At 42.7% G+C, this 24,972-nt stretch overlaps 1 protein-coding gene across 4 annotated transcripts in view; it reads right to left on the minus strand.

Moving 5' to 3' along the window:
- otud5a (OTU deubiquitinase 5a) overlaps positions 1-18,523 on the minus strand; it is an 81,020-nt gene extending 62,497 nt beyond the window's left edge. For 3 of the 4 annotated variants that reach the window (XM_084334206.1, XM_084334203.1, XM_084334204.1), the window contains exons 1-2: positions 17,675-18,523; positions 26-119 (exon numbers count right to left, since the gene is read on the minus strand). In XM_084334206.1, coding sequence (XP_084190332.1) covers positions 26-119; positions 17,675-18,259 — 679 coding nt within the window. In that variant the 5' untranslated portion in view covers positions 18,260-18,523. The remainder of the gene's footprint in view (positions 1-25; positions 120-17,674) is intronic. The other variant, XM_084334205.1, reaches the window with a different exon arrangement.
- Positions 18,524-24,972: the final 6,449 nt, after the last annotated feature.

Consider the following 24,972-nt stretch of genomic DNA (forward strand, 5'->3'; position numbering starts at 1 on the left):
TGTATATATATATGTATCTACTCACCAACAGCTCTGAACAGACAGGCTCCGTCCTCCTTCATCTTCTTAATAACAAAACCCTTCTTCTCCACCAATGCCTTTTCAAACCACTGCTCCTGCTGGACAGACAGACAGCCACACACACGCACACGCGCGCACACACACACACACACACACACACACACAAAGAGAGAGAGAGAGAGAGAGAGAGAGAGAGAGAGAGAGAGAGAGAGAGAGAGAGAGAGAGAGAGAGAGAGAGAGAGAGAGAGAGAGAGAGAGAGAGAGAGAGAGAGAGAGAGAGAGAGAGAGAGCGAGCGAGAGAGAGAGAGTGAGAGTGAGAGTGAGAGAGAGAGTCACATGGTTAGGTTAAAGATATAACATGTTTGGGGCGTCAGGGTGGCGCACCACGTAACGCACTGTAGTGCAACACGGCCGTCCCGGGTTCGACTCCCGGCGACCTTTGCCGAATGTCTTCCCCCATATCTCTCCCATCCTTCCTCTCTGCCGGACTTGTATCCGAAATAAAGCAATAAAATGCCGAAAACTAAATCTAAAAAAGGGGCTGTGCCAATGTTGTTAGAATGGAGGTTTGGTACCTATTGGACTTGACTGGCTGGTTCTGAGGGTCTGGTTCTTAGGGTCCCTCTATTGTTGCACCCGACACTTGGAATGACCTCCAACTAACTCTAAAGTTGGAGATTCTTCCAAAATGTACAGAATTCAAGAGAATGATTTCCGATCACTGTGTCAACTTGTGACTTTTAACTGCTGTTGTTTATTATTATTTTATTGTGTTATGTTATACTCCGTTTATTTTTCAACGTTTCTGTAAATGAAGGAAACCCCGCCTAACGAGTTGAAATAAAGGTTTGAATGAATTTCTGCATAAAAAGAAATTAAAAAAAAACGACTAGACCTATGTTATATGTTGTTGAGTTGTGTATCCCAAACGTTTCAAGCAATGTTAAACCCTGGGAAACCTGTAAGTTCAACGAGGTAATGGAGCTTTTTGGTGTTTTTAGGTGTTTCAGCTCAAGTACAGGGTTCCCACGCTTGCCTTGACATTTTTTTCCATGCTACCTCCTGATTTTCCAGGTACCATATTAAGTGATGATCTATAGGCCCCTGAAGCTTTCCACCCCCATCCGCGCCCCCCTCCCCTCACACACACAACCCCCTAGGACACCTGACTACTTACTTGATTTAAAAGATGTGCCAGTCAAGTCTACATTGTAAATGCTTAGAGATTATGTCTTATTGATAATATCAATGCATGAAATAATGCAACAAGCTGTAGATGAACAACAATTTATTGAACTGGAACTTTGAAACACATGAGCACTGGGATTGATATATGTTCTCTCTTCCACTCCTCTCCTATCTCATCCTGTCCTCTTCTCTGCACACCTCCCCTCGTGTCCGCTCCGGTCTTCTCTTCCTACTCCTCAACTCCTCTCCACTCTTCTCCCTTTTCCTCGGTCATCCTCTACTCTCTTATCCTCCTCCTCTTTCATCTTCACCCCTCTTCTCTTCCTCCTCCCTCTTTACTTTATTATTAGTCTTATTAGATTATGAGTCTTACGTAGAAGGGGTAGTATGCCTACTCTACTCTTACTCTTTTGTAAATCAAACTAATGAACCTAAAAGGGAAAACATAAGGCTGGTTCCCCTGTGGTTCCTCAGTACAGCAACCCCACTAGTAAGCTTAGCTTAACAGTATAGATGTATAGAATCAGTCTAGGCATGATCAATGATTTTTCAAAAATGTCTAACAATGAATGTTACAAAATGTATCAAGACTAGACTATTCATGTCAACTAGTATAGAAGTAATGTCACAGCCTAATGTGGAAATGTATTGGTAGTTAGCTAACAATGCAAGCTAGCCAACACTAGCTAGTAGCTAGTTAGTTAGCAAACTGAATATTGGCTAGCAAGATTGCACTCCATGTGCTTGCATCATTAACTAAATCCAAATTCAAAAACAAACTCAAACTGAAGTTGCTAGCTAGTTAGCAAGATTGCACTGCTTACTAACTAACGTTGATAAACCCAGGTTTACCACACAGTTAAAACACAGCAACAGTACTTACATTTGAGGATAAACTTGCATAAGAAGTTTCACTGTAGATGTCAAGGATCCCGTGTTGGCTGGGAAATGCATGTATTTGACCCTTCTATTGAGATCGCGAGTAACGTTATTATTCCTGAAGTCCACCAATCCGAAACTATACTTTTAAAGTCCATATCACCAAGTTGCCTGCATCAAATTCCAACATCCAATATAGGATGCCAAGAGCATGCTCTACAATATGGGATCATCCATTTATATCTACAGTAAACGCTGTTCACATGTAAAGGGTTTTTATAAACTCATCTTAATTTTATGCTCAATAGTTCATTTTTTTTTTATCCACTTTTTCTCCCATTTTCTACATTTTCTCCCATCCCAATTTCGTATCATCCAATTCAACCCTCCCCTGTCACGAACGCTGTTTCTTGCCTCCCACAAGCCGGCTGCAATGTGGACTAAGTCATACATAGCACAAGTCCCCTCCGGTACTTGAGGTAACAGCAGTCGCATCTTTTCACCTGCGCAGCTCGATCTCTCAGTGGCGAGGAGTAACGCGTGGGAGGCTCACGCTGCCCCCGACACTTCCTGATTCTACTGCGCAGGCGCACCAACCGACCTGTAGGAGTCGCTGTCCACAACGCCCGATCCACACCCATCAGTTTCCCACCCCCTAATACGGCCAATGTGTATTAGTATGAACGACCAGCTAAACTGAAAGCAATGTGGAGCGCTGGGCTCGAACAGGCGAGCCCAGCGTCTCCAGCATTCGTGGCGAGCGCCTTGCCCACTACGCCACGTAGCCGCCCCTCAATAGTTTCATTTTATTACTATTTTACACATCATCCAATACAATTTTCCAGGACAACTGTTTCTAATTCCATGTAAGTGTTCACTTTTGCTCAGTTTCCATGACTTTTCCATACTTGGAAAATGAAAAAATTTATTCCATGTTTTCCAGGTACCGTGGGAACCCTGATTTTCTTTTCCATTCAATCACTAAAACGTTTTTCTTGAGGGTATCATTAGTGTAAACTACAGACGAGTCGGTCGCAGTCAACCAGCAGGTTAGTGCGGCCGCCTGTGGATCTCATGGTCCCAGGTTCAAATCCATTTATACTGCTTTTCAATAGATTCTAATTCTGTTTGTGTGTGTGTGTGGGGGGGGGGGGGTATAGCTCACTCCCCAGGTCTATAGATCACACTGTCTGGAACCTCACTCCCCAGGTCTATAGATCACACTGGAACCTCACTCCCCAGGTCTATAGATCACACTGTCTGGAACCTCACTCCCCAGGTCTATAGATCACACTGTCTGGAACCTCACTCCCCAGGTCTATAGATCACACTGGAACCTCACTCCCCAGGTCTATAGATCACACTGTCTGGAACCTCACTCCGCAGGTCTATAGATCACACTGTCTGGAACCTCACTCCCCAGGTCTATAGATCATAGTGGAACCTCACTCCCCAGGTCTATAGATCACACTGTCTGGAACCTCACTCCCCAGGTCTATAGATCACACTGTCTGGAACCTCACTCCCCAGGTCTATAGATTGAATTGAATTGAATACTTTATTTTGACACAAATCGTATGACAAAAAAAACATTTTAAAAGACAAGACAATAACAGTGTCAATAACGCAGGTCAAAAATGGATAAAACACAATAAAGCCAAGGCTTGTTTCCATTGTGGTCCATACATGGAACATAAAAAGGCACAGAAACACAAATGGACATGTACACTGACAGGACACATTCTAAAAAAAAAAATTATAAAAACACCTAACCTGACAACTCATACAGTTAACTAATGTTAAAAGAAAATCCGCAAACCCTTAAAAGCAACTCATGATAAAAGAAATAAAAGCCAAGTTATGATAAAAGAGATAAAAAAAACATTTTAAGACCAATTTGAGTTGCTGCTGAGCCATGTTTTTAGGGCGGATTTAAATCCGAGAGGGGAGTTCAGGAGTTTTAAAAATGTTGGCAGGGCATTCCACATTACCGTAGCAGAGTAAAAAAATGCATCTTTCCCCATGCATGTCCTGACTCTCGGCGGGACCAGGTCCGTGGATCACACTGGAACCTCACTCCCCAGGTCTATAGATCACACTGTCTGGAACCTCACTCCCCAGGTCTATAGATCACAGTGGAACCTCACTCCCCAGGTCTATAGATCACAGTGGAACCTCACTCCCCAGGTCTATAGATCACAGTGGAACCTCACTCCCCAGGTCTATAGATCACACTGGAACCTCACTCCCCAGGTCTATAGATCACACTGGAACCTCACTCCCCAGGTCTATAGATCACACTGTCTGGAACCTCACTCCCCAGGTCTATAGATCACACTGTCAGGAAACTTACTCGCCAGGTCTAGATCACAGTGGAACCTCACTCCCCAGGTCTATAGATCACAGTGGAACCTCACTCCCCCAGGTCTATAGATCACACTGGAACCTCACTCGCCAAGTCTATAGATCACAGTGGAACCTCACTCCCCAGGTCTATAGATCACAGTGGAACCTCACTCCCCAGGTCTATAGATCACAGTGGAACCTCACTCCCCAGGTCTATAGATCACAGTGGAACCTCACTCCCCAGGTCTATATATCACACTGGAACCTCACTCCCCAGGTCTATAGAGCACAGTGGAACCTCACTCCCCAGGTCTATAGATCACACTGGAACCTCACTCCCCAGGTCTATAAATCACAGTGGAACATCACTCCTCTGGTCTAAAGCTTGATGGATTGATTGAAAATGATTAACAGATTGCAGAATGGGTACAATACAGTACAGCTTAATACACACTAGGGCTGCAACTAAAGATTATTTTGGTAGTAGACTAATCTGTCGATAATTTTTTCGATTAGTCGACTAATCTAACGATTATTTCTGTCACACCCTCCATCTCTGCTTCCTGTGGGCGCGGCTCGTTTTCCGGGCTCTTAGCAGACTTCTTAGCTTAACATAACAGACCGACAGTAAGTTTGGGGGAACTAATGGGATAACTGGGGTTGCAACAAAAGTGCAACTAGGGCTAAAACACAATGAAATCAAATAATAATAATAAATAATATATCCTTCTTAGCAGACTTCTTAGCTTAACATCCCAGGGAACTAATGGGATAACTGGGGATGTTGTTTGCTCCTGACAAGAGTCTCAAAATCTGGGGTGATGGTAGACAAAGCAACTCTGAGGTCATGCTCAATGTCCAATCTGTTCCTCTGCTTTGTCTTCAACTGGACCAGAGCTGAGAAGCCACTTTCACAAAGATAGGTAGTGCAAAAAAAAGATATTATAAAAACAAAAACAAATTATAATTTGTTTGACGCATCGATGCAAAAATTCTGCGTCGCCAAGTTTTTATGATCGACGTCGTCGATTATGTCGACTAATCGTTGCAGCCCTAATACACACAATTGTTAATGGGATGCAGACCAGAGAAAGACTTTTGTCTTGTTTACATCAGGGTCCCCCATTTTCAATTCATCATAACATATATGACATACATGACATACAGATACAGTACTGTTACATCTAGACATGTATGACATACCAGATCTACAAATATACAGTACTGTTTATGAGTACAAAAAGAGAGTATATACATTTGAGGGGGAAGAAACTGTACATTGGAGGTGGGGGGGGGGGGGGGTTGGGTAGGCGGGGGGGGGGGGGGGGGGTAACTGTACATTGGAGGGGGTTGGATTTGGACATTTACAGGGGCCAGTTTCGAATTGCAGTCTCCCGTAGGTGCTCTTTGAGAGTGGTTTTGAAGGTGGGTAGTGATTCACATTCCTTTACAGCTGTGGGTAGGGCGTTCCACATTGATGTGGGGCATAATTGCGAAACGTGTTTAGTCCCTTGTTTGAGCCGAATCTGGGTCTAACATGATTTGTGGAGCTCCCTCTGGTGTTGTGGTCGTGGTATTCACTGACCTTTGGGAAGTATTTTGACATGTACATTAGGGGTGGGAATCGCCAGTGACCTCACGATTAGGGATGGGTACCGAATTCGGTACTTTTGAGGTACCGAACCGAAACACGTCGGTACTACCGAGTATCGAATCAAGTGAGAAACCGGAAAAAAAAAAAAAAAGGTATTCATTTTTTTTTACTTTTTTTTTTTTTTTTTTTACTTTTCTCTTTTCATGTCAACGTTCACACGCACAATATATGCTTACCTAGGATTTGACTTGATTCAACAACAAAGCAGTCGGAAAAGCAGCAATGACAAGCCGAAAACTGTTGAAATTGTAGTTATTTGAAGTTTGGATTTTTTTTTACGACTGAGGTAGGTAAATTAAATTTCGACAGTTTTCGGCTTGTCATTGCTCCGACTGCTTTGTTGTTGAATCAAGTCAAATCCTAGGTAAGCATATATTGTGCGTGTGAACATTGACATGAAAAGAAAAAAGTAAAAAAAATAAAAAATTAAATAAAAATAAAAAATTAATAAAAAATATTTTTTTTTATTTTTTTTAAAGTACCGAAAAAAGGTACCGTTGGGTACCGGTATCGATTCACAGGTACCGGTACCGGTACCGGTATCGGTTCAAATGTGAAAGGTACCCATCCCTACTCACGATACGATACTATTGCGATACTTGCGTCACGATATGATAGTATCGCGATACTAAATATATCGCGATACGCTGAGTATTGCGATATTAATATTGCGATTTTATTTTTTGATCAAATTTAATTTATTACCTTTTTTTTGTCAACATGTTTTATCTAATAAAATAAAGTTCAGTCTGTTCATCTCACTTCAAAATGTTTTATTGCAGAACATGGTATTTTCTCAAGCTGACAGATGTAAACACTGTAATCTGTGTTGCATGTACCTGACAAACTGAACTGTTTGTATTACAGTCATATTCCAACTTAACTGAATGCACGTGTGTGTGTGTGTGTGTGTGTGTGTGTGTGTGTGTGTGTGTGTGTGTGTGTGTGTGTGTGTGTGTGTGTGGACTACTGTACTATTACAGGTATTGAAATGAACAATGCAACTTCCTTATACAAATTTTATTTTTTTAATAAAAAAAATTATAAATAATTAAATATCGATACTTGGCGTCCCTGTATCGATACAGTATCGCGATACTACTACGTATAGATTTTTTCCCCCACCCCTAATGTACATGGGTACCTTAGTAGTGTAGTGTATCTTGTAGACCAGGCCCATTGCAAGTTGCTGTACTCTGTCGTCTACTCTAAGCCATCCTAGGTTGTCAAAGTGGGCAGGGGTGAGGTGGGTTCTAGGAGTAAGGTCAAGCAGTAGTCTGACCAGTTTGTTTTGAGATGTTTGTAATTTTGTTTTTAGCGCCTTTGGGGTGCTTTGGTACTATGAGGTGCAAGCATAGTCGTAGTACCCTTGAATGAGTGCTCCTGCCAGAGTCTTCAGGGTATTCTTGTTTACCAGAGAGGAGATCCGGTACAAGAAACTAGTTCGTTGGTTGACTTTTTTGATTACATTGGATGCCATTTTGTCACAGGAAAGATTTGCCTCTAGGATGGAACCCAGGTATGTAATTTCATCTTTCCTTGTGACAATATTGTCACCCACTGTAACTGAGAAGCCGTCGGTCTTGCTGAGTTCTCACAGCTCACAGTGGAACCTCACTCTCCAGATCTATAGATCACACTGGAACCTCACTCCCCATGTTTGTCTATAAATCACAGTGGAACCTCACTCTCCAGGTCTATAGATCACAGTGGAACCTCACTCCCCAGGTCTATAGATCACAAGTGGAACCTCACTCCCCAGGTCTATAGATCACAGGACGTGGAACCTCACTCCCCAGGTCTATAGATCACAGTGGAACCTCACTCCCCAGGTCTATCGATCACAGTGGAACCTCCCTCCCCAGGTCTATAGATCACAGTGGAACCTCACTCCCCAGGTCTATAAATCACAGGTGGAACCTCACTCCCCAGGTCTATAGATCACAGTGGAACCTCACTCCCCAGGTCTATAGATCACAGTGGAACCTCACTCCTCAGGTATATAGATCACAGTGGAATCTAGATGAAGTTCCTCTTCTGAATAGATGAGGAACTTGATACTTCTGTCATTTGGTTGAAATTTCTATATAGGAAACACTGACCAGAAAACTGTATTTTGCGTAGGTATGCGACAGTCCAGTTCCCATTAGAGCCCGACCGATTAATCAGTCAGCCGATATTGGCCTATCACAGACACATCAGTGTGCCAATATTAAAACTTTTTTTACAGAACACAATGCAGATAAAAATGCTTGGGGTAATTTAGAAATGGTGTCATCACAGTTTGTCCAGCAGAGCACACTCCGACTTCATTGTTTAGATATAACTCAGTTATAATACTCATTGTTTACAATACTCTTAACTCATCCAAGCGTTGAGCGCCAAACCCGAGATAGTTCGGGTTTAGATCGTTTTTTTTTCTCCGATTTTATCATACTAGGCACTCGCGCAGGCCTTGTCAGTGTGGATTGGACCTGCAATGACGGTTGAATCCCACCAGGTGGCAGTACTGCCTACCTTATGAACATGCATGGCCCCCACAGCCCCCAAACAACTAGGGTCTACTAGTAGGTTGCGAGCAGCTGTGAGCAGGACGCAATCGCCTAGAGCGAACTATTGGATATTATGAAAAAGACTAAATGGATTATATGGATGATGATTATGGACGATAAGGTGCGTTTCCACCAGACTATGTTGGACTATGTTGGACTCAGCACTACTGGTAAAACGTAAAACTATAATCAAACCGACCGATGAGGAAATCTATTCGGTTATTGTTCGTTGAGCATCCTGATGGCCTGGGGATAGAAGCTTCTTCTGAGTCTCTCTGTGCTTGCCATGAGACTCCGGTATCGCTTGCCTGACCGCAGCAGTTCAAAGTGGCAGTTGTTTGGGTGGCTCGAGTCTTTGATAATTCTCTTAGCCTTGCCCATGCACCGCTTGTTGTAAATGCCCTGGAGAGTGGGAAGCCCTCCTCCAATTGTGCGTTCGGCTGAACGGGCCACTCTCTGTAGTCTGCTACGGTCTTGTGCGGTGCTATTCCCAAACCAGGAGGTGATATTGCCAGTCAGGATGCTCTCTATTGTGCATGAGTAGAAGTTCTTTTTTTTTTATCTACTTTTTCTCCCATTTTCTATTTTTCTCCCATCCCAATTTCGTATCATCCAATTCTACCCTCCCCTGTCTCGAACGTTGTTAGGCCATGCCTCCCACAAGCCGGCTGCAATGTGGACTAAGCCTTACATCACGTGTCCCCTCTGGTACTCGAGGAAGCAGCAGTCGCATCTTTTCACCTGCACAGCGCGATCTCTCAGCGTCGGGGGTCTGCGTTTGGAGGGCACGCCGCCCCCGTCGCTTCCTGATTCTGCTGCGCAGGCGCACCAACCGACCTGTAGGAGTCGCTGTCCACAACGTCCGATCCCCACCCATCAGCTTCCCACCCCCTAATACTGCCAATTGTATTAGTATGAACGACCAGCCAAGCTGATAGCAATGCGTCCCTGCAATGCGTCCCTGCTCGAACCCAGCGTCTCCTGCATTGGTGGTGAGCACCTTGCCCACTGCACCACCTAGCCGCCTATGAGTAGAAGTTCTTAAGAATCTTCTGACTGACTTGGAACTTCCTTAGGCGCCTGAGGAAGTAGAGGCGTTGCCGTGCCTTCTTCACAACACTGTCGTGTGTGGTCCATGTCAAGAACTTGGATATGTGGACTCCGAGGTACTTAAAACTGTTCACTCTCTCAACCGGTGCCCCGTCGATGCTGAGGGGTCTGTAGTCCCTGACCCCCGACCTCCTAAAGTCCACAATCATCTCCTTTGTTTTGCTGACATTCAGGGAGAGGCTGTTCTCTTGACACCATCCCGCTAGAACCTTGACCTCCTCCAGGTAGGCCCTCTCAACACAAGTTAGCGTTACACGGGTCATGCTATGCATGCTTAGCTTGCAAACGATAGCAGTGTAACTTCGTCGCGCTATGCATGCTTAGCTTGCTAACGATAGCAGTGTAACTTAATGTTACACACGTCGCGCCATGCATGATTAGCTTGCTAACGTTAACACATATGAGGCCAGCTTTTCATTACAAGTTTTCACTGTGCGTGAGGTTGTTTGTAGAGGCTGCTAAATCTATATTTTATATTATTGCTATGTGTCCATTGTCATTCAATCAATCAATCAAATCCTTTATTTAACCAGATAAGCATCATTGAGATTAAAATCTCTTTTTCAAGAGCGATCTGGCCAAGCAAGGCAGCAGAAAGTTTCAACATAAAAAAGAACATCACAATAAAATACAGATAAAACATTTACATCAAGCTCCAATTTCAGGCAAGTTATCAAACAGGCAAATGATCAAACACAGTTGCACTGACCAAGGGAACTGAGTTCGTAGGATTTTAAAATGGCTTTGAATTCTCCGAGGGTGACCAGTCCTGGTAATTTTAGGTCCTCCTGTATCTTGTTCCAAGATGAAGGAGCAGCATATTTAAAAGCCCTTTTTCCCAATTCAGTTCTCATATGGGGAACTTCCAGTGTTAGAACAGCTTGAGAACGAAGGGCATACTTATATTGCTTTGTGCACAGAAGCACACTTAGGTACGAGGGAACCAGTTTAAGCAGAGCTTTGTGCACCAGAGAGAGCCATCGAGAAAATCGCCGTATTTGTAGAGATGGATAAACTTGCAATGGTATATAGGGTGCAATGGTGCACTCGATTTCCACATCCCGTGACAAAGCGTAAGGCAGAATGGTACACAGTATCAAGCTTTCTAAGGTACTGATCAGGTGCATACATATAGAGTAAGTCACCATAATCGAGTAGTGGTAAGAAGGTGGTCGAGATCAGGTGACTTCTCACTTTAAGTGAAAAACAGGACCTGTTTCTGAAAAAGAAGCCGAGTTTAAGCTTCAGCTTTGACACAAGTTTGTCTATGTGAGATTTAAACGTACGGTTCTCGTCCACTGTAATGCCTAGATATTTGTAGGAAGCAACCCTTTCGATGTCAGTCCCTCCAGCAGTAACAAGTGTCAATTGACACTACAGTATAAACTAGGGATGCACCGATCCAACTTTTTCAGTCCCAATACCGATACCTGGGTTTGGGTATCGGCCGATAGATACCGATCCGATACCCATTGTCAATTTTTTCACCAAAAAGGTTTAAAAAAAAAAAAAAAAACATTTATCCATGTTTTTTTTTTATATTAAAATATATTTTGTTTTTAAGAATTGTAAAGGATCACAAGTGTGTTTTTGATTTGTTGTAAACAAAGACAGAAAATAAACTTCATTCATTCAATTAATAAACTGTATGCCTCACTGTCACTGTGTGGAAGAGACTGGGATCATTCTTTTGTGCAAGGCAACATCAGGCTTGACTTAAAACATTACTTTCCTAACTCAGTGAAACTAAATGTAACAAATTAACACAGATATAAATGTACTGAATGGTTATCTTATTTTATTAAAAAAAAATTAAAAATTAAATCCGATATACCGGTATATAATTTTTTTTTTTACCTAATACCCGATCCAGCTATTTTACTGATATCGGCGGCCGATACCAATATCGGATCGGTGCATCCCTACAATATGCCATAAAGAAATATTTTTTTCATCAATACGTTCCCGTTTTATAGCGTTGTGAATATGAACTATATACCGCAATGGTCTGGGGTAATTCCTGAAAAGCTAGTTATAGGGCGCTAAGCTAATAACGTTAAATCGATTGGCGTTTCGGCCCTACACAAGCTAGAGTTAAAAATCGAAATGCATATGATCGGTATCATGTTCCACCATGAATGCATGAAAGGGGGGGGGGGGGGGGGGCGTTTCTGATTATTGATTACCAATAACGGCATTCATTATTGCAACATCATACACTGACCGGGTGGATGGCTATGAGAACAAGGCCCGATCAGACTGAAATTGACGTCAAATCGCTCTTACCTGTGGCCGGTTGGATTCCAAAAAGAATTTCCCAGTTACTTGATCGCCATCTGGTAGATCGATATGTTCATTGGCTGATGCTATATTCCTTTACTGCATACTGAATTCGGCGTAGCAAAAAGTATTCCAGGCGATCTGGTAAAGCCATAGCTTTAGGCTAACAGAAAAGCTAACCTGGAGCGAAAAAAAAGTGACACCCGGTCTGCAACAGGGAAAACTGCATTATCGAGACAGCGCCAATACCAGGATCTGGCCGGTACTGCACTTTCGGAGTCCCGATATGCCGTTTCCAGCCAAAATACAGCTCTGTGACATTGAGTAGGATATTAAAATGGAATAAAAGCATAACCGAGTTTACAACGTATACGTGGTTGGCCTTCAAAGGATGGCGCCCAATCACGTATATATACGTGGTTGGCCGCGAATCGGTTAAGATAGGAGATAGCAGTGTAACTTAATGTTACACAGGTCGCGCTATGCATGCTTTTTTCGAACATTTCGTTCTCTCCACTATGATGAGCTCTGCTCTGATTCAGCATGGACAGCTGCACCTCTCAAGTACCCGTATGTGCATGTGTGAGTGTGAGCGACTAGAGTGGCGTGAGTGTGTAACTAACAGCCCCGCTCCTCGGGCAGACAGAGAGAGACAGAGGGAGGAGACTAGGAGAGATATAGAAAACGGCCAACAAGATTAGTTTGCAACGTTTAAATTCCTCGAAAAAAAGGAGTGAAATGCGAATGAAAGGGTTGAAATCAGTACTCGCAAGGGTGTCCCCAAATATTTTTCTGTATTCGCACAGGCAAAATTCTGGCGCAATATGCGATGCCCTCGTCGCACTGTACAGCCCTGCCCCCCCCCCCCTTTCATGCATTCATGATGAATTACCTATCATGCCCTGAAGAAGGCCGATAGAGAGGCCGAAACATGGTGTTTTTTTTATGGTTATACAATGGACTAAGCTATTTATTAAAGCCTTTTTTATATACAAGAAGAGTGCCTGGAACTTCCTTATTTTTATCCAAGAGCACCGTCAAAGAAAAACTGGATTCACACCACAAAGACGCTGCAGCCCTCCTTCTTGTTCAAACCTATTATATACATTTGATTTGGAAATAGTAGCGTGTCCAGGCAAGAAACGCCAATGCTTATAGTAGAATAGACGCGTAGCGCCCTATAACTCAGCTTTTCAGGAATTATCCCGGATCACTCCTAAACTATACTTTTTTGCATGTTCGACTGAAGAAAGTCACTGTCAAATGACCATAGTATCGTCTCCATAGCTATAATATAGAATACAGATATAGCTCTCCAAACATAGTGACGCACAGTGAAAATATGCTATGGAAACCTGGCACGTTAAAGCCCAATGTGTTAATGTCTCACCCTTTTTTTTATTCATATTTTTTTAACAGATTGGCTGGAAGAGGTAAGGTGTGGGACTACACATAGATATATATATGTATGAAGAATATCGGCTGATATATCCATATCGGAATTTCTTACACTCCAACATCGGTATCAGCATCTACCACAAAGATAAGATATGATATTCCTTTATTGATCCCCTTGGGTAAATTCAGTTTGGGTTCGGGCTCGATCCCTGAGACAGAGTCTATTAAAACAGGGGTCTGGGGGTCTAATGTGTATTCATTTGGGGTTCTTGACATGAAAAGGGTTGAGAACCACTGTGATGTTGCGTGTTCAAATCCCAGCTCATACTATGTCATTCTTTCACCTCACTTTCCAACCGATCATCACAACAGGGCTCGGGAACGTGATGTCAGGTAAATGGACTTCCTTTGTATATAGTGTTTTTAATTTGTATCCAACATGCTTTACAACTTATATCTCACATTCACACACTCACACACATGACAGGAGCTGAAACCTGTCAAATGTTCTGCAGTCGACGAAAAACACACTTAGATATCTCAATATCTGAAATTTAAAAATAAATTTCTTACCGTCTTCTATTACGTATTATGCTACTATGCCTATACTATCTATGATGTACTATGCTACTACTATGTCTATATACTACTATGTACTAATAAGTCTATACTACTATTTACTAGGGGTGGAAATCACCAGTTTCATCACAATACGATACGATATTGATTCTTTGGACAACGATACGACGATATTTCACAAAGTCTGCAACGATACGATACGATTCGATTCAGGTGCCTGCGATCGATATGAGACGATATTATATGCCCATTTAACACAATCAGTAACATTTAGATCAACTCAAAAAAGGCAACGGAAATATCATGATTTTTTTTTTCTTTTATAGCTCTTCCAGACATTTAAATGAAAAACAATCTATTGTTTTTAATACAAATAGACCTCCTGTTCACTATTTACAATGTACTATGCTACTATGTCTATACTATTATTATCTACTATGTATTATGCTACTATGTCTATACTATCTACTATGTACTATGCTGCTATATCTATACTACTATCTATGTTGTGAAGGATCAGATTAAACCGAATATATATGTTTATTTATATATATATATTTAAATAGTATTTGTATATCGTTTGATATCCCCTGTATATTCCTTGTACAATATGCACTGAATATCCCTTTAGTCTACTAAACAGCCCATAATAGTTTCATTCTACCATTGGACGAGAACCTGGCGCCAGCAGCCATACCCCTAGGTTCAAGTTCAATCGTGCCGCCCAACATGTCGTGGCAAGCCCCGGTTCCGCGTAGGAATACGTCTGGCGAAATACGAATGGTACTATTTGTTCATAGCGCATATATATATGGCGCAAGTAAAGTAGAACTTTCTTTTAGTCCAGTTCTTTACCCTCCAACAGAGTAACAGACGCGAAGCCTCACCCACGACGCACGTGTGGTGCAGTAAGGCCTACTTGGCCTCAGAATAGGCATTGAGATATCGTGTGGATTAATAGTTGAATAGTCATAGTTTGGCACTATACCGTCGAGTTGGACGTATTCTATTAAGCTAATAATAGTCTATTTATGTATGGTGCATCGTTCGGTTAGAGTTATAAAGTTATCAGTCCCCCCATCGTTCCTGACGTTATCTGGAGTCTTAACCAGGCTGGGCAGACCACTAGTGGTGCTTGCATCCGAGGAGCTCCGGGCCAGGGCGACTGGACCTGTACATTGGATTACTCTACCCGGACGACGGCGAGCCTTCCACGGCTTGGATTATGCTTTGGGTGCTTTGATTATTCCATGGATAACGGCCAACACTGCGGAGTGTTGGAACTACCCCCCGGAGAGGACTCCAGGTGAGACGGCGCTCTACACCAGTGAGGTCGCCTCACGTCTCTCCGTTGTGGACCGGCAGCTACCGTCCACCAGAGGGTCCAGCTGTATTCGTCTGCGGACCGAGGTTCTGTGGGCACCGTGTTCAAGACTTTGAATTCTCCCAAGAAACTGTCGGCCAGATGGGATACCGCCAGCGGCTTCTCTAACCCCCCCCTCCTACTGTCTTACAACCAGCGGGACCCCCCCCCCCCCCTTAGTGTATCCAGCTATAATGATTTAAGTACCATCGCTATAGTTTCCTAAATATCCAGGTTGTATACTTACTCCCTGCGTAACCAGAGATTGGACATTCAATGTTGATTTACCTACGAATACTCATTTGCCATACAAGTGCATTTCAAATCATAAGTGTAAACAAGTGAACGTTGTATATACCTTTTGCTATATTAAATATTCGATTTGTACATTTGTGTGGACTTCGTTTCATCAGGTGGGAAAGTGTTCATCATATTTATATCATGTACTGGATGGCCAGAAGTTAAAGTACAAGAGGTAGTGGTTTAATAATACCATACTTAACAATACAGTCAGGGAATTGTACCCCTCAGTTACAATCTATGTATTATGCTACTATGTCTATACTACTATGCTAATATGTCTATACTACTATGTATAATGCTACTATAGCTATACTACTACCTACTATGCTAATATGTATATACTACTATCTACTATGTATTATGCTACTATGTCTATACTACTATCTACTTTGTACTATGCTACTATGTCTATACTACTACTACCTAGTACCTACCTACTATACTAATATGTCTATACTACTATCTACTTTGTACTATGCTACTATGTCTATACTACTACTACCTAGTACCTACCTACTATACTAATATGTCGATACTACTATCTACTATGCTACAATACCTATACTACTATGCTAATATATCTATACAACTATGCACTCAAGTGTAGCATTCAAGTTCGGCACTGCTAGATGAACAATACCCCATACCCTTAGCTGCCAGAGTTGTACCCTTCCTGCTGACTTGTTGTATAGAATTTGTAAGTTTCTTTGGATAAAAGTGTCAGCTAAATGACTAAATGTAAATGTATTGAATTTGACGACGGAGGCAACCATCCAAGGTGCCAACCTTCTTGTCGGGAGCAGTTGAGGGGTTAAGTGTTTCGCTCAAGGACACTTCGACACGCTGCCAGGAACCTTCCAATTACCAGACAACTTCTCTACCTCCTGAGCCACTATCACCCCTTACACAAATTTAAACTGCAAAATGTACACAAAACGGGAGGCAGGCAGGGATGGAGGTTTCTTCCATGATGGTCATCATCTGTAGAGTCTCACTCCAGTTGACTGTATCTGTTGACAGGCGGATTTTTGGAATATAAGGTACTACTGTACTGATCAGGAACATCATGGGAGAAACCTCGACCCGTCCATTTCTCAATACAAACCCATGTAACTAACCCACCGACGATGACAACTGGCGTCTGTAGCAACGCATAGCAACCGTCTAACTCCCCACTCACTTCCTGAGCCCTGCTATCTGTTGGATAACTGCTACGTGTGATCATAGTGCTGTGGGTTAGAACCCCAGCTGGCTCCTGCTAATGTCATATTTAATTAGTTCTCACCTTCTCCAACTCACCTCCTGTAGGCCATCAGACTCCCATGACACCTCAGATCCATGGCTTTACATCCTAATAGTTGTCATAATGCTTTTAGTAGTCCACCTTCATTATGATATCCGTTGTAAGACTTGTTTACATACTACCTACTATGTGATGTCACCATGTGCGTAAATTCCAGCTCCCATTAATATGTTGTTAAGTAAATACCTATCTTTCCAGTCTTATCTGAGCTGTAGCTGCTGATTCTCCTGGGCCTTAGTTCATAATGACAAGAGGAATTCACCACAGATAACACGTGTCCCAGTTCATACCTCCTGTTAGAATCCACTGCGCTTGTATTCCGTTCTATGCCCAGCTAACACCTGTCACCAGTAGGATGGGGGGTTCGAGTCAATTGTCAATTTATTCCTCCAATGTACAGTTTCTACTTCAAATGTATATACTCTCTTTTGTAGACTATTTTTGTATCACAAACAGTACTGTATTTGCAAATCTGGTATGTCATAAATGTACAGATGTAACAGTACTGTCTACCTGTATGTCATATGTTGAATTGAAAATGGGGGACCCTGGTGTAAACACGACGAAAGTCTTTCTCTGGTCTGCATTCCCTTAACAATTGTGTGTATTGAGCTGTACTGTACCCATTCTGCAATCTGTTAATAAAGTTTTCAATCAATCAATCAAACACTAGTCACTAGTAAGAAACAGTAGGTTACCTGTTCCACGGTCGCCGGGTCCACGGACTGCAGCCTGGCGGCGTTCTCGTACTCGTCCTCGCTGTTGTTCCCCCCGGCTCCCTCCTCCGTGTCCTGTCCGGTCCCGACACTTCCCGGCCCGCTCGCCCCGGGCTGCCCTCCTCCGGCCAGAGCCACCACCACCCCGCCGGAGCAGGTGCCGGCCTGTCGCCGCCTCTTGCTGAGCCCGGGCCCCGAGCAGCAGCTCCCGACGCCGCCTCCTCCGCAGCCTAGCCCCCCGGCCGACGCGGCGAGTTCCCCCCTCGTCCCGGCGCCCATGCCCCCGCTGCTCTCCCTCCCTTCGCCACCCGGTCCGCCGCCGACGGGAGAAGCGGAGCCGACGGGCTGAGGAGGAGAGGCCTGCTGGGGCCGAGAGCTCGCCTCGATGTTCCGCCTGTCGTCCCTGGCCGAGGCCGGCGCGGGCTGGTAGGACCACGGGGGAGGCGAGGCCCGGGGCCGGTGGTGCGGGTGCTGGTGCGGGTCAGCGCCGCTCCTCCGGTCCGGATCATCCGGGTGGTCCGACACCCCGACACCGGAGGTCGGCTTCTTCTTCGGTAGAATCGTCATGGTTATTTGTGTGTGTGTGTGTGTGCGTGTTAGTGTGTGTGTGTGAGTTAGTGTGTTAGGGAGGGGGTCAAAGGGGCGACGCTTGCTCCTTTCTGGATTAAATGGCGCGTTTCCTTCGCCTCTCAGCCCGGCCTTTCTGGCAGAATAGTCGACCTTAGGCTCTTATCTAATGAGAAACATCAACGTAATCAATAACTAGTCGGTTTTTCGAGGTCGTAGGAGAACAAAAACAAAGCGTCTCTCTCTCTCTCTTCCCGTTCTCCACAAAACATCAACACAGGCTGACGGGGAGCCACGACGTCACTTCCTGGTTGCAACAGAAATTTTTCAACCGAAGAGTTTTCACGTCCAGCCGTTTTCCGCTCTGCCTAGCGACCGTTCTGCCTAGCAACGGCAGCCGGGGATGGAAATACCAGAGGTGTGTTTAGATGGCGGTGACAGAACAAAGGGTTGTGTAAAAACGTCTCGAGTGAAACTATGGGCTCATTCTGAGACATTTTACATTTCTGAGAAAATCCATCATGCCTAATAATATTGATTGATTGATTGATTTTCATTGTGGAGTAAAAGACAGCATCCAAGGGATAAAAACATGAGAAAGTGCAAGCACTTATTTCCATCATGGTCCCTGATTTTGGACATGGACAGACATCATAAAAACATAGAGCATATATGCATGTCAAGATGGCATAATAGTATACATGAAGCAGTTAACAACAATAGCCAGTTTTAGGAGAACAATATCAAACATGCACGTTATTTATCACAGATAGCATAGCCTGGGTCTTGACAGTTTGTCAACTAGACCTATTTATAGGCTATCACTGAAGAGCAACACCTCTACATTCTCTCTCGCCCTCTCTCACACACACACACACACACACACACACACACACACACACACACACACACACACACACACACACACACGCACACACACACACACAGATAGAAAGCGTTTAGACTACTTTATGTTGGTGTCTATTGTTTATTGTAGTCTATTTCTAAAAATAAAAACACTTTGAACGTTTAATGAAAGACAAGAAAAAACGATCAGAATACATTTAGACTACTTGTCGTACAAAATTCCAGAACACCACGTTCTTTAAAGAAATATGCTTTTCAAAAGTTCAAGTTCTTTATTTGTCAAATACACAACAATACAGGGGCATTGCCGGTAATTACATGTTTGTGTTTCGAGCTCAGACTCAACAGTGCAAAATTAAGAAACAACAATGAATAAAGATAATAAAGATGAATAAGATAAAGTCAAATGAAGTAAGATAAAAAAAATAGTCAAATATTTACAGAAAGTGTCTTGCGTGCAGGGTGCGCGTGTGTGTGTGTGTGTGGTGTGTCAGTGTGTGTGTGTGTGTGGTGTGTGTCAGTGTGTGTGTGTGTGTGTGTGTGTGTGTGTGTGTGTGTGTGTGCGTGCGTGCGTGCGTGCGTGTGTGTGTGTCACAGTATGTGAGTGTAGAATGTAAAAATAAAAAAAGTTGTTGGTATATCTTAGAACCTATAATCCTTGACTGGGCTTCTCTGCTCACATCGCCTAGATTCCTCCTGAGCAATGCGAGAAGGATCCGTCTCTTTCTGACAAAATAAGCCAGCCAAGGACAGAGGACAACAGGACAACACACAGGGTACAGAACATACATTTACACTACATTTAGTCATTTAGCTGACGCTTTTATCCAAAGCGACGTACAAGTTCTGTACGACAAGTCATCAGGAAAGGCACAACTCTATCAGCTGAGTAACAATGTTCATCAAAGTGTTGAGTGCTACAGTGTAGGTTAGTTTATTAGGACACGTGCATGACAATAAGGTTAGTTAGGGGTCGATTATTTTTATTATTATTTCTTTCCATTTCAGATAATGGTTGAAGAAGTGCGTCTTTAGTCGACAGCGAAAGATTGGACGGGTTTCGGCTGTCCTAACTGTGGTGGGCAGTTCGTTCCACCATTGTGGGGCAAGGACTGAGAATATAGGCGGCTTCTCCTTGATGACCCTCCGGGAGCTCGGATAGGAGTGGGTCTGAGACAGCCAGAAGATGCAGACCGTAGGGGTCTTGAGGGTGTGTAGTTGGAGACCATTGACCGGAGGTAGGCGGGAGAAGTTCCCTTTGCCGCACGGTATGCCAGGTCGAGGGCCTTGAAGCGGATTTGTGCGGCAATGTGGAGCCAGTGCCGAGGACATGTTCTAATAGGACAACACACAGGGTACAGAACAGAGGACATCTCACATGATATAAAGACAACACACAGACAGACAGACTATACAATGAATGTATACAGCATTTAAGCTATGTACACCTAAACATTAGGCCTATCAGTAAAAAGATTTAAAAGAATTGCACTTAAATTATATGCATATGAATGAATTTTATAGCGCTTTTCCAAACAAAGTTACAAAGTGCTTTACAGACATGTTAAAAACAGCAAACATCAGCAAAGGCGAAAAAATTAAATAGAAAATAAAACAAGAGAAAGAAATATCATCATAGGCCTGTAGCTAAGCTAGAGAAGAGAGGACTCCCACACACTGTTTACTTAATTTGTATTTCAAATAACACTAAACTTGAACTGAAGGACAAAGAACATTGCAGCTAAATATAGCCAACACCTCCTCAGGTAATCAGCTAAATATAGCCAACACTTCCTCATGTAATCAGCTAAATAGCCAACACTTCCTCATGTAATCAGCTAAATATAGCCAACACTTCCTCCGGTAATCAGATAAATATAGCCAACACTTCCTCGGGTAATCATTAATAATAAACCTCCATTTAACTAAATAATAGCCAACACCTCCTCAGGTAATCATTAATAAACCTCCATATATCATCTGTCTTGCTGGCCTACAGGTCACAATGAGTGTAGTGTAAAAAATTAAACAACAATAATGTACAAGGATTTGCTGACAAGATTAGATAAGATATTCCTTTATTGACCAGGCATCCTGGGTGAATGGAATTATGTGTCCATCCTAGTATGATTCTATTTGAAAGAGGCCCTGTGCAGTGTGCACTACTGTTGTGTGGTGTTTTGGTATATGGGACCTGTTCTTATCTAAAAGAGAAATGATAGTTAGTTGGACGACTCAACCCTGCTGGTCTCTGACAAGAGCAAGTTACAGGTTGAAAAAACCCTCAGCTCGGAACTCGGCAGAATCTGCACCTGGCTCGCTGATAACAAACTATCTATAGGAGCCAAAGCACTCATGAGTTATACCTTATTTCTATTGGCTTAGTTGGCTACACTGTTTAGGTCTACATTTCAGAATACAATGGGACTTAGCTGTATATTTAGGTTATTGTATTATATGAATGTTTATATTTATGTTTAATGTTTATTTTTATAACCTTACATTGAAACGGCATTAGGAATATTGATTGGATTTAGATAAAGGCATTGAACCATCGTATTTGTCATAATAGAACATTCTTGAACATTTGTGATGTCACAGTATGATGTCATAATCAAACATTCTAGAATATTTGTGATGTCACAGTATGATGTCATAATCAAACATTCTAGAATCAAACATTGAAGCCGGCATTTCTAGACCAGGGTGCTTTGCCTACCGTTTTGCTGTGGAAAGAGCCGGCAAGTTGATTTACGGCTTTCAGGTGTGGAGGAATTTTGTCATGTGTCGAGTCGGCGGTGATTTTGGAGACTGGGAAAATAAACCATTTGGATATCTTTGTTTTACACCGGAGCGGCTGTGGACATTATTTTTCTTTATCAATGAACGTACTACTCACAAGTAAGCAACTTTAACCAGTAGAGTGGACCGTCGGCCCTCATACTATCAATACACCTGGGTAAAACAGAGTCCATTCACTTCGGTTCAAATAACAAACTCAGCAAGACCGACGACTTCTCAGTTACAGTGGGTGACAATATTGTCACAAGGAAAGATGAAATTACCTACCTGGGTTCCATCCTAGAGGCAAATCTATCCTATGACAAAATGGCATCCAATGTAATAAAAAAAAGTCAACCAAAGAACTAGATTATTGTACCGGATCTCCTCTCTGGTAAACAAGAATACCCTGAAGACTCTGGCAGGAGCACTCATTCAAGGGTACTACGACTATGCTAGCACCTCATGGTACCAAAGCACCTCAAAGGCGCTAAAAACAAAATTACAAACATCTCAAAACAAACTGGTCAGACTACTGCTTGACCTTACTCCAAGAACCCACCTCACCCCTGCCCACTTTGACAACCTAGGATGGCTTAGAGTAGACAACAGAGTACAGCAACTTGCAATGGGCCTGGTCTACAAGATACACTACAGCACGAAGGTACCCAATCCCATGTACATGTCAAAATACTTTCCAAAGGTCAGTGAATACCACGACCACAACACCAGAGGGAGCTCCACAAATCATGTTAGACCCAGATTCGGCTCAAACAATGGACTAAACACGTTTAGCAATTATGCCACACATCAATGTGGAACGCCCTACCCACAGCTGTAAAGGAATGTGAATCATACGCACCTTCAAAACCACTCTCAAAGAGCACCTACGGGAGACTGCAATTCGAAACTGGCCCCTGTAAATGTCCAAACCCAACCCCCTCCAATGTACAACGTATGTATAATGTATAAATGTCTAGATGCAACAGTACTGTCTACCTGTATGTCATATATGTTATGATGAATTGAAAATGGGGGACCCTGATGTAAACAAGACAAATGTCTTTATCTGGTCTGCATCCCCTTAACAATTGTGTGTATTGAGCTGTACTGTATTGTACCCATTCTGCAATCTGTTAATAAAAATTTCAATCAATCAATTGGCCTTGGCTAATTTTCTGTGAAGAACATGTAAAAGAACACATTTTCATTGAGTGCACACTGTGTACCCCCCCTACACATTTAGATTGCGTATGTGGTGTTCGGGTCCAGTCCCATTGGTAAAGTGTGGAAGTTGTAGGTGAAAACAAGTAAACATGGTAAAAGTGAAATGAAAAGGTTGACTGTGTGCCTCCACCTTGTTTCATTAATATTTTTCAAGATAAACATGATTTATTCCATTCATGTCTTGATTATAATGGAATCTTTTTTTTAACAGATGGCCAATGGGAGCTGCCATTGCCCTATAAAAGAAGCAAGGGTGGGGCTTTCCCTTATGGAAATGGGGAGACTGTTCCATGTTTGACTGCCTTTTATAGACAGGACGTTTTGGCCAAACGTGGTCAGTCTACGTTGGACTATGCAGTCACCTCTGGTGTCTGACCTGGTGCAGAGTCCAGTGTTTCTTTTTTTGTAGATGAATTCCTGTACAGGAGGGGGAGCTAGTCCCAATGGCGTCCTTTGACTAAAAGGCAAGGTATGGCGATGAGGCGGGGGGCGAGGAGGGGGGGGGGGGGTGAAGGTGGATTTTTTTTGGTCAAATCAGTTGTGCAATAGTCACTTTTGGTGAGTTCTTTCTATACAATTCAGTTATATGACATTTAGGTATGACACAGGACTACACAAGCATTGCACTATTATAATCACTAAGCCAGACCTTACCTGTGTCCCTGTATCACTTGTCTCTGCTGCCCTTTGATAAAAAAAACGTCCCTATGTCGATTTTCCTTTTTTTTGGGGCATATTTCAGTTAGTCACAGCAAAAGTCACCTAGTAAAAGTGAGATAATTGACAATATCAAAACATGCTAGGGCTGTACCGAATAGTTCGAAGCTTCGTTCATAATGTTGACATTCAAATTCTAAATCAACATAATTATTATTTTTTTTTTTTACATTTTTATTTGCCAAGGTATGGCGAGTGCCATACCTTGCCATACCAAATGGACGCCCCTGGCTAGTCCATGTAGGCATTTGTAGATGAAACAAGAGCTTTTTAAGACTTTGAAATTTTCAAAGCTCAAAAAGCTATATTGTTTCAAAATATTGCAATGGTGGTATGCCAATGGTTTCCTGGCAAATACCTTGATGGCTCTATGATAAAGCTGTTCGATGTGTTTCATGACAGTGACACCAGCAAATGACCAGTTTGTGAAGCAGTATTCAATATGTGAGAATATCATGCAATGAAGATACGTTTTTGCAGCATCAACTGTTAAAAAAGGCCGGATTTGTCTAAAATTAACTAAATTAAAATTAATTGTGCGTTTCACTTTTTTGACATGTTTCTTAAAGGATAGGTTCGAGTCCAAGATGATGCCGAGGTACTTGAAATGGGAAACCAATTCCAGTTCCTCCCCCCCCAGAAACAAATTAGATCTAGTGATTCTGAACATCATGCATACAGTTCTTTTTGTATTTAGCAGTAGGCATGAGTTTTGCAACCAGTGTTGGACCTTGTTCATTGCATTTGAGAGGTTACATGAGATCAGGTCAGTTTTCTTTACCATGTACAAAAATGACTGCGTCGTCAGCATACATCTGTACATTGAAGTCAGGGCATATGTCCGGCAGGTCATTGATGTACAGGGAAAACAGCAATGGCCCAAGGACACTTTTTATTCCTCAGAGAACAGTGTATTATCTAGCCAGTACAGTATATGTACTTCCTAGTGTGGTGCCTGAGGCGTCTATGCCAAATACAACGTGGCTGCCTAAAACAAGATCCTCCTAGCTGGCCATTAACAGTGCCTGTTCAAAATGTAACATGAGTAGCAGTCTGTGCCACAACGAGTTAATAATCTGAATCAGCCTTTATTGATATCTGGACATCAGTGTGAATATTAT

Source organism: Notolepis coatsorum (assembly GCF_963971535.1).
Source record: "Notolepis coatsorum genome assembly, chromosome: 17".
NCBI lineage: Eukaryota > Metazoa > Chordata > Actinopteri > Aulopiformes > Paralepididae > Notolepis > Notolepis coatsorum.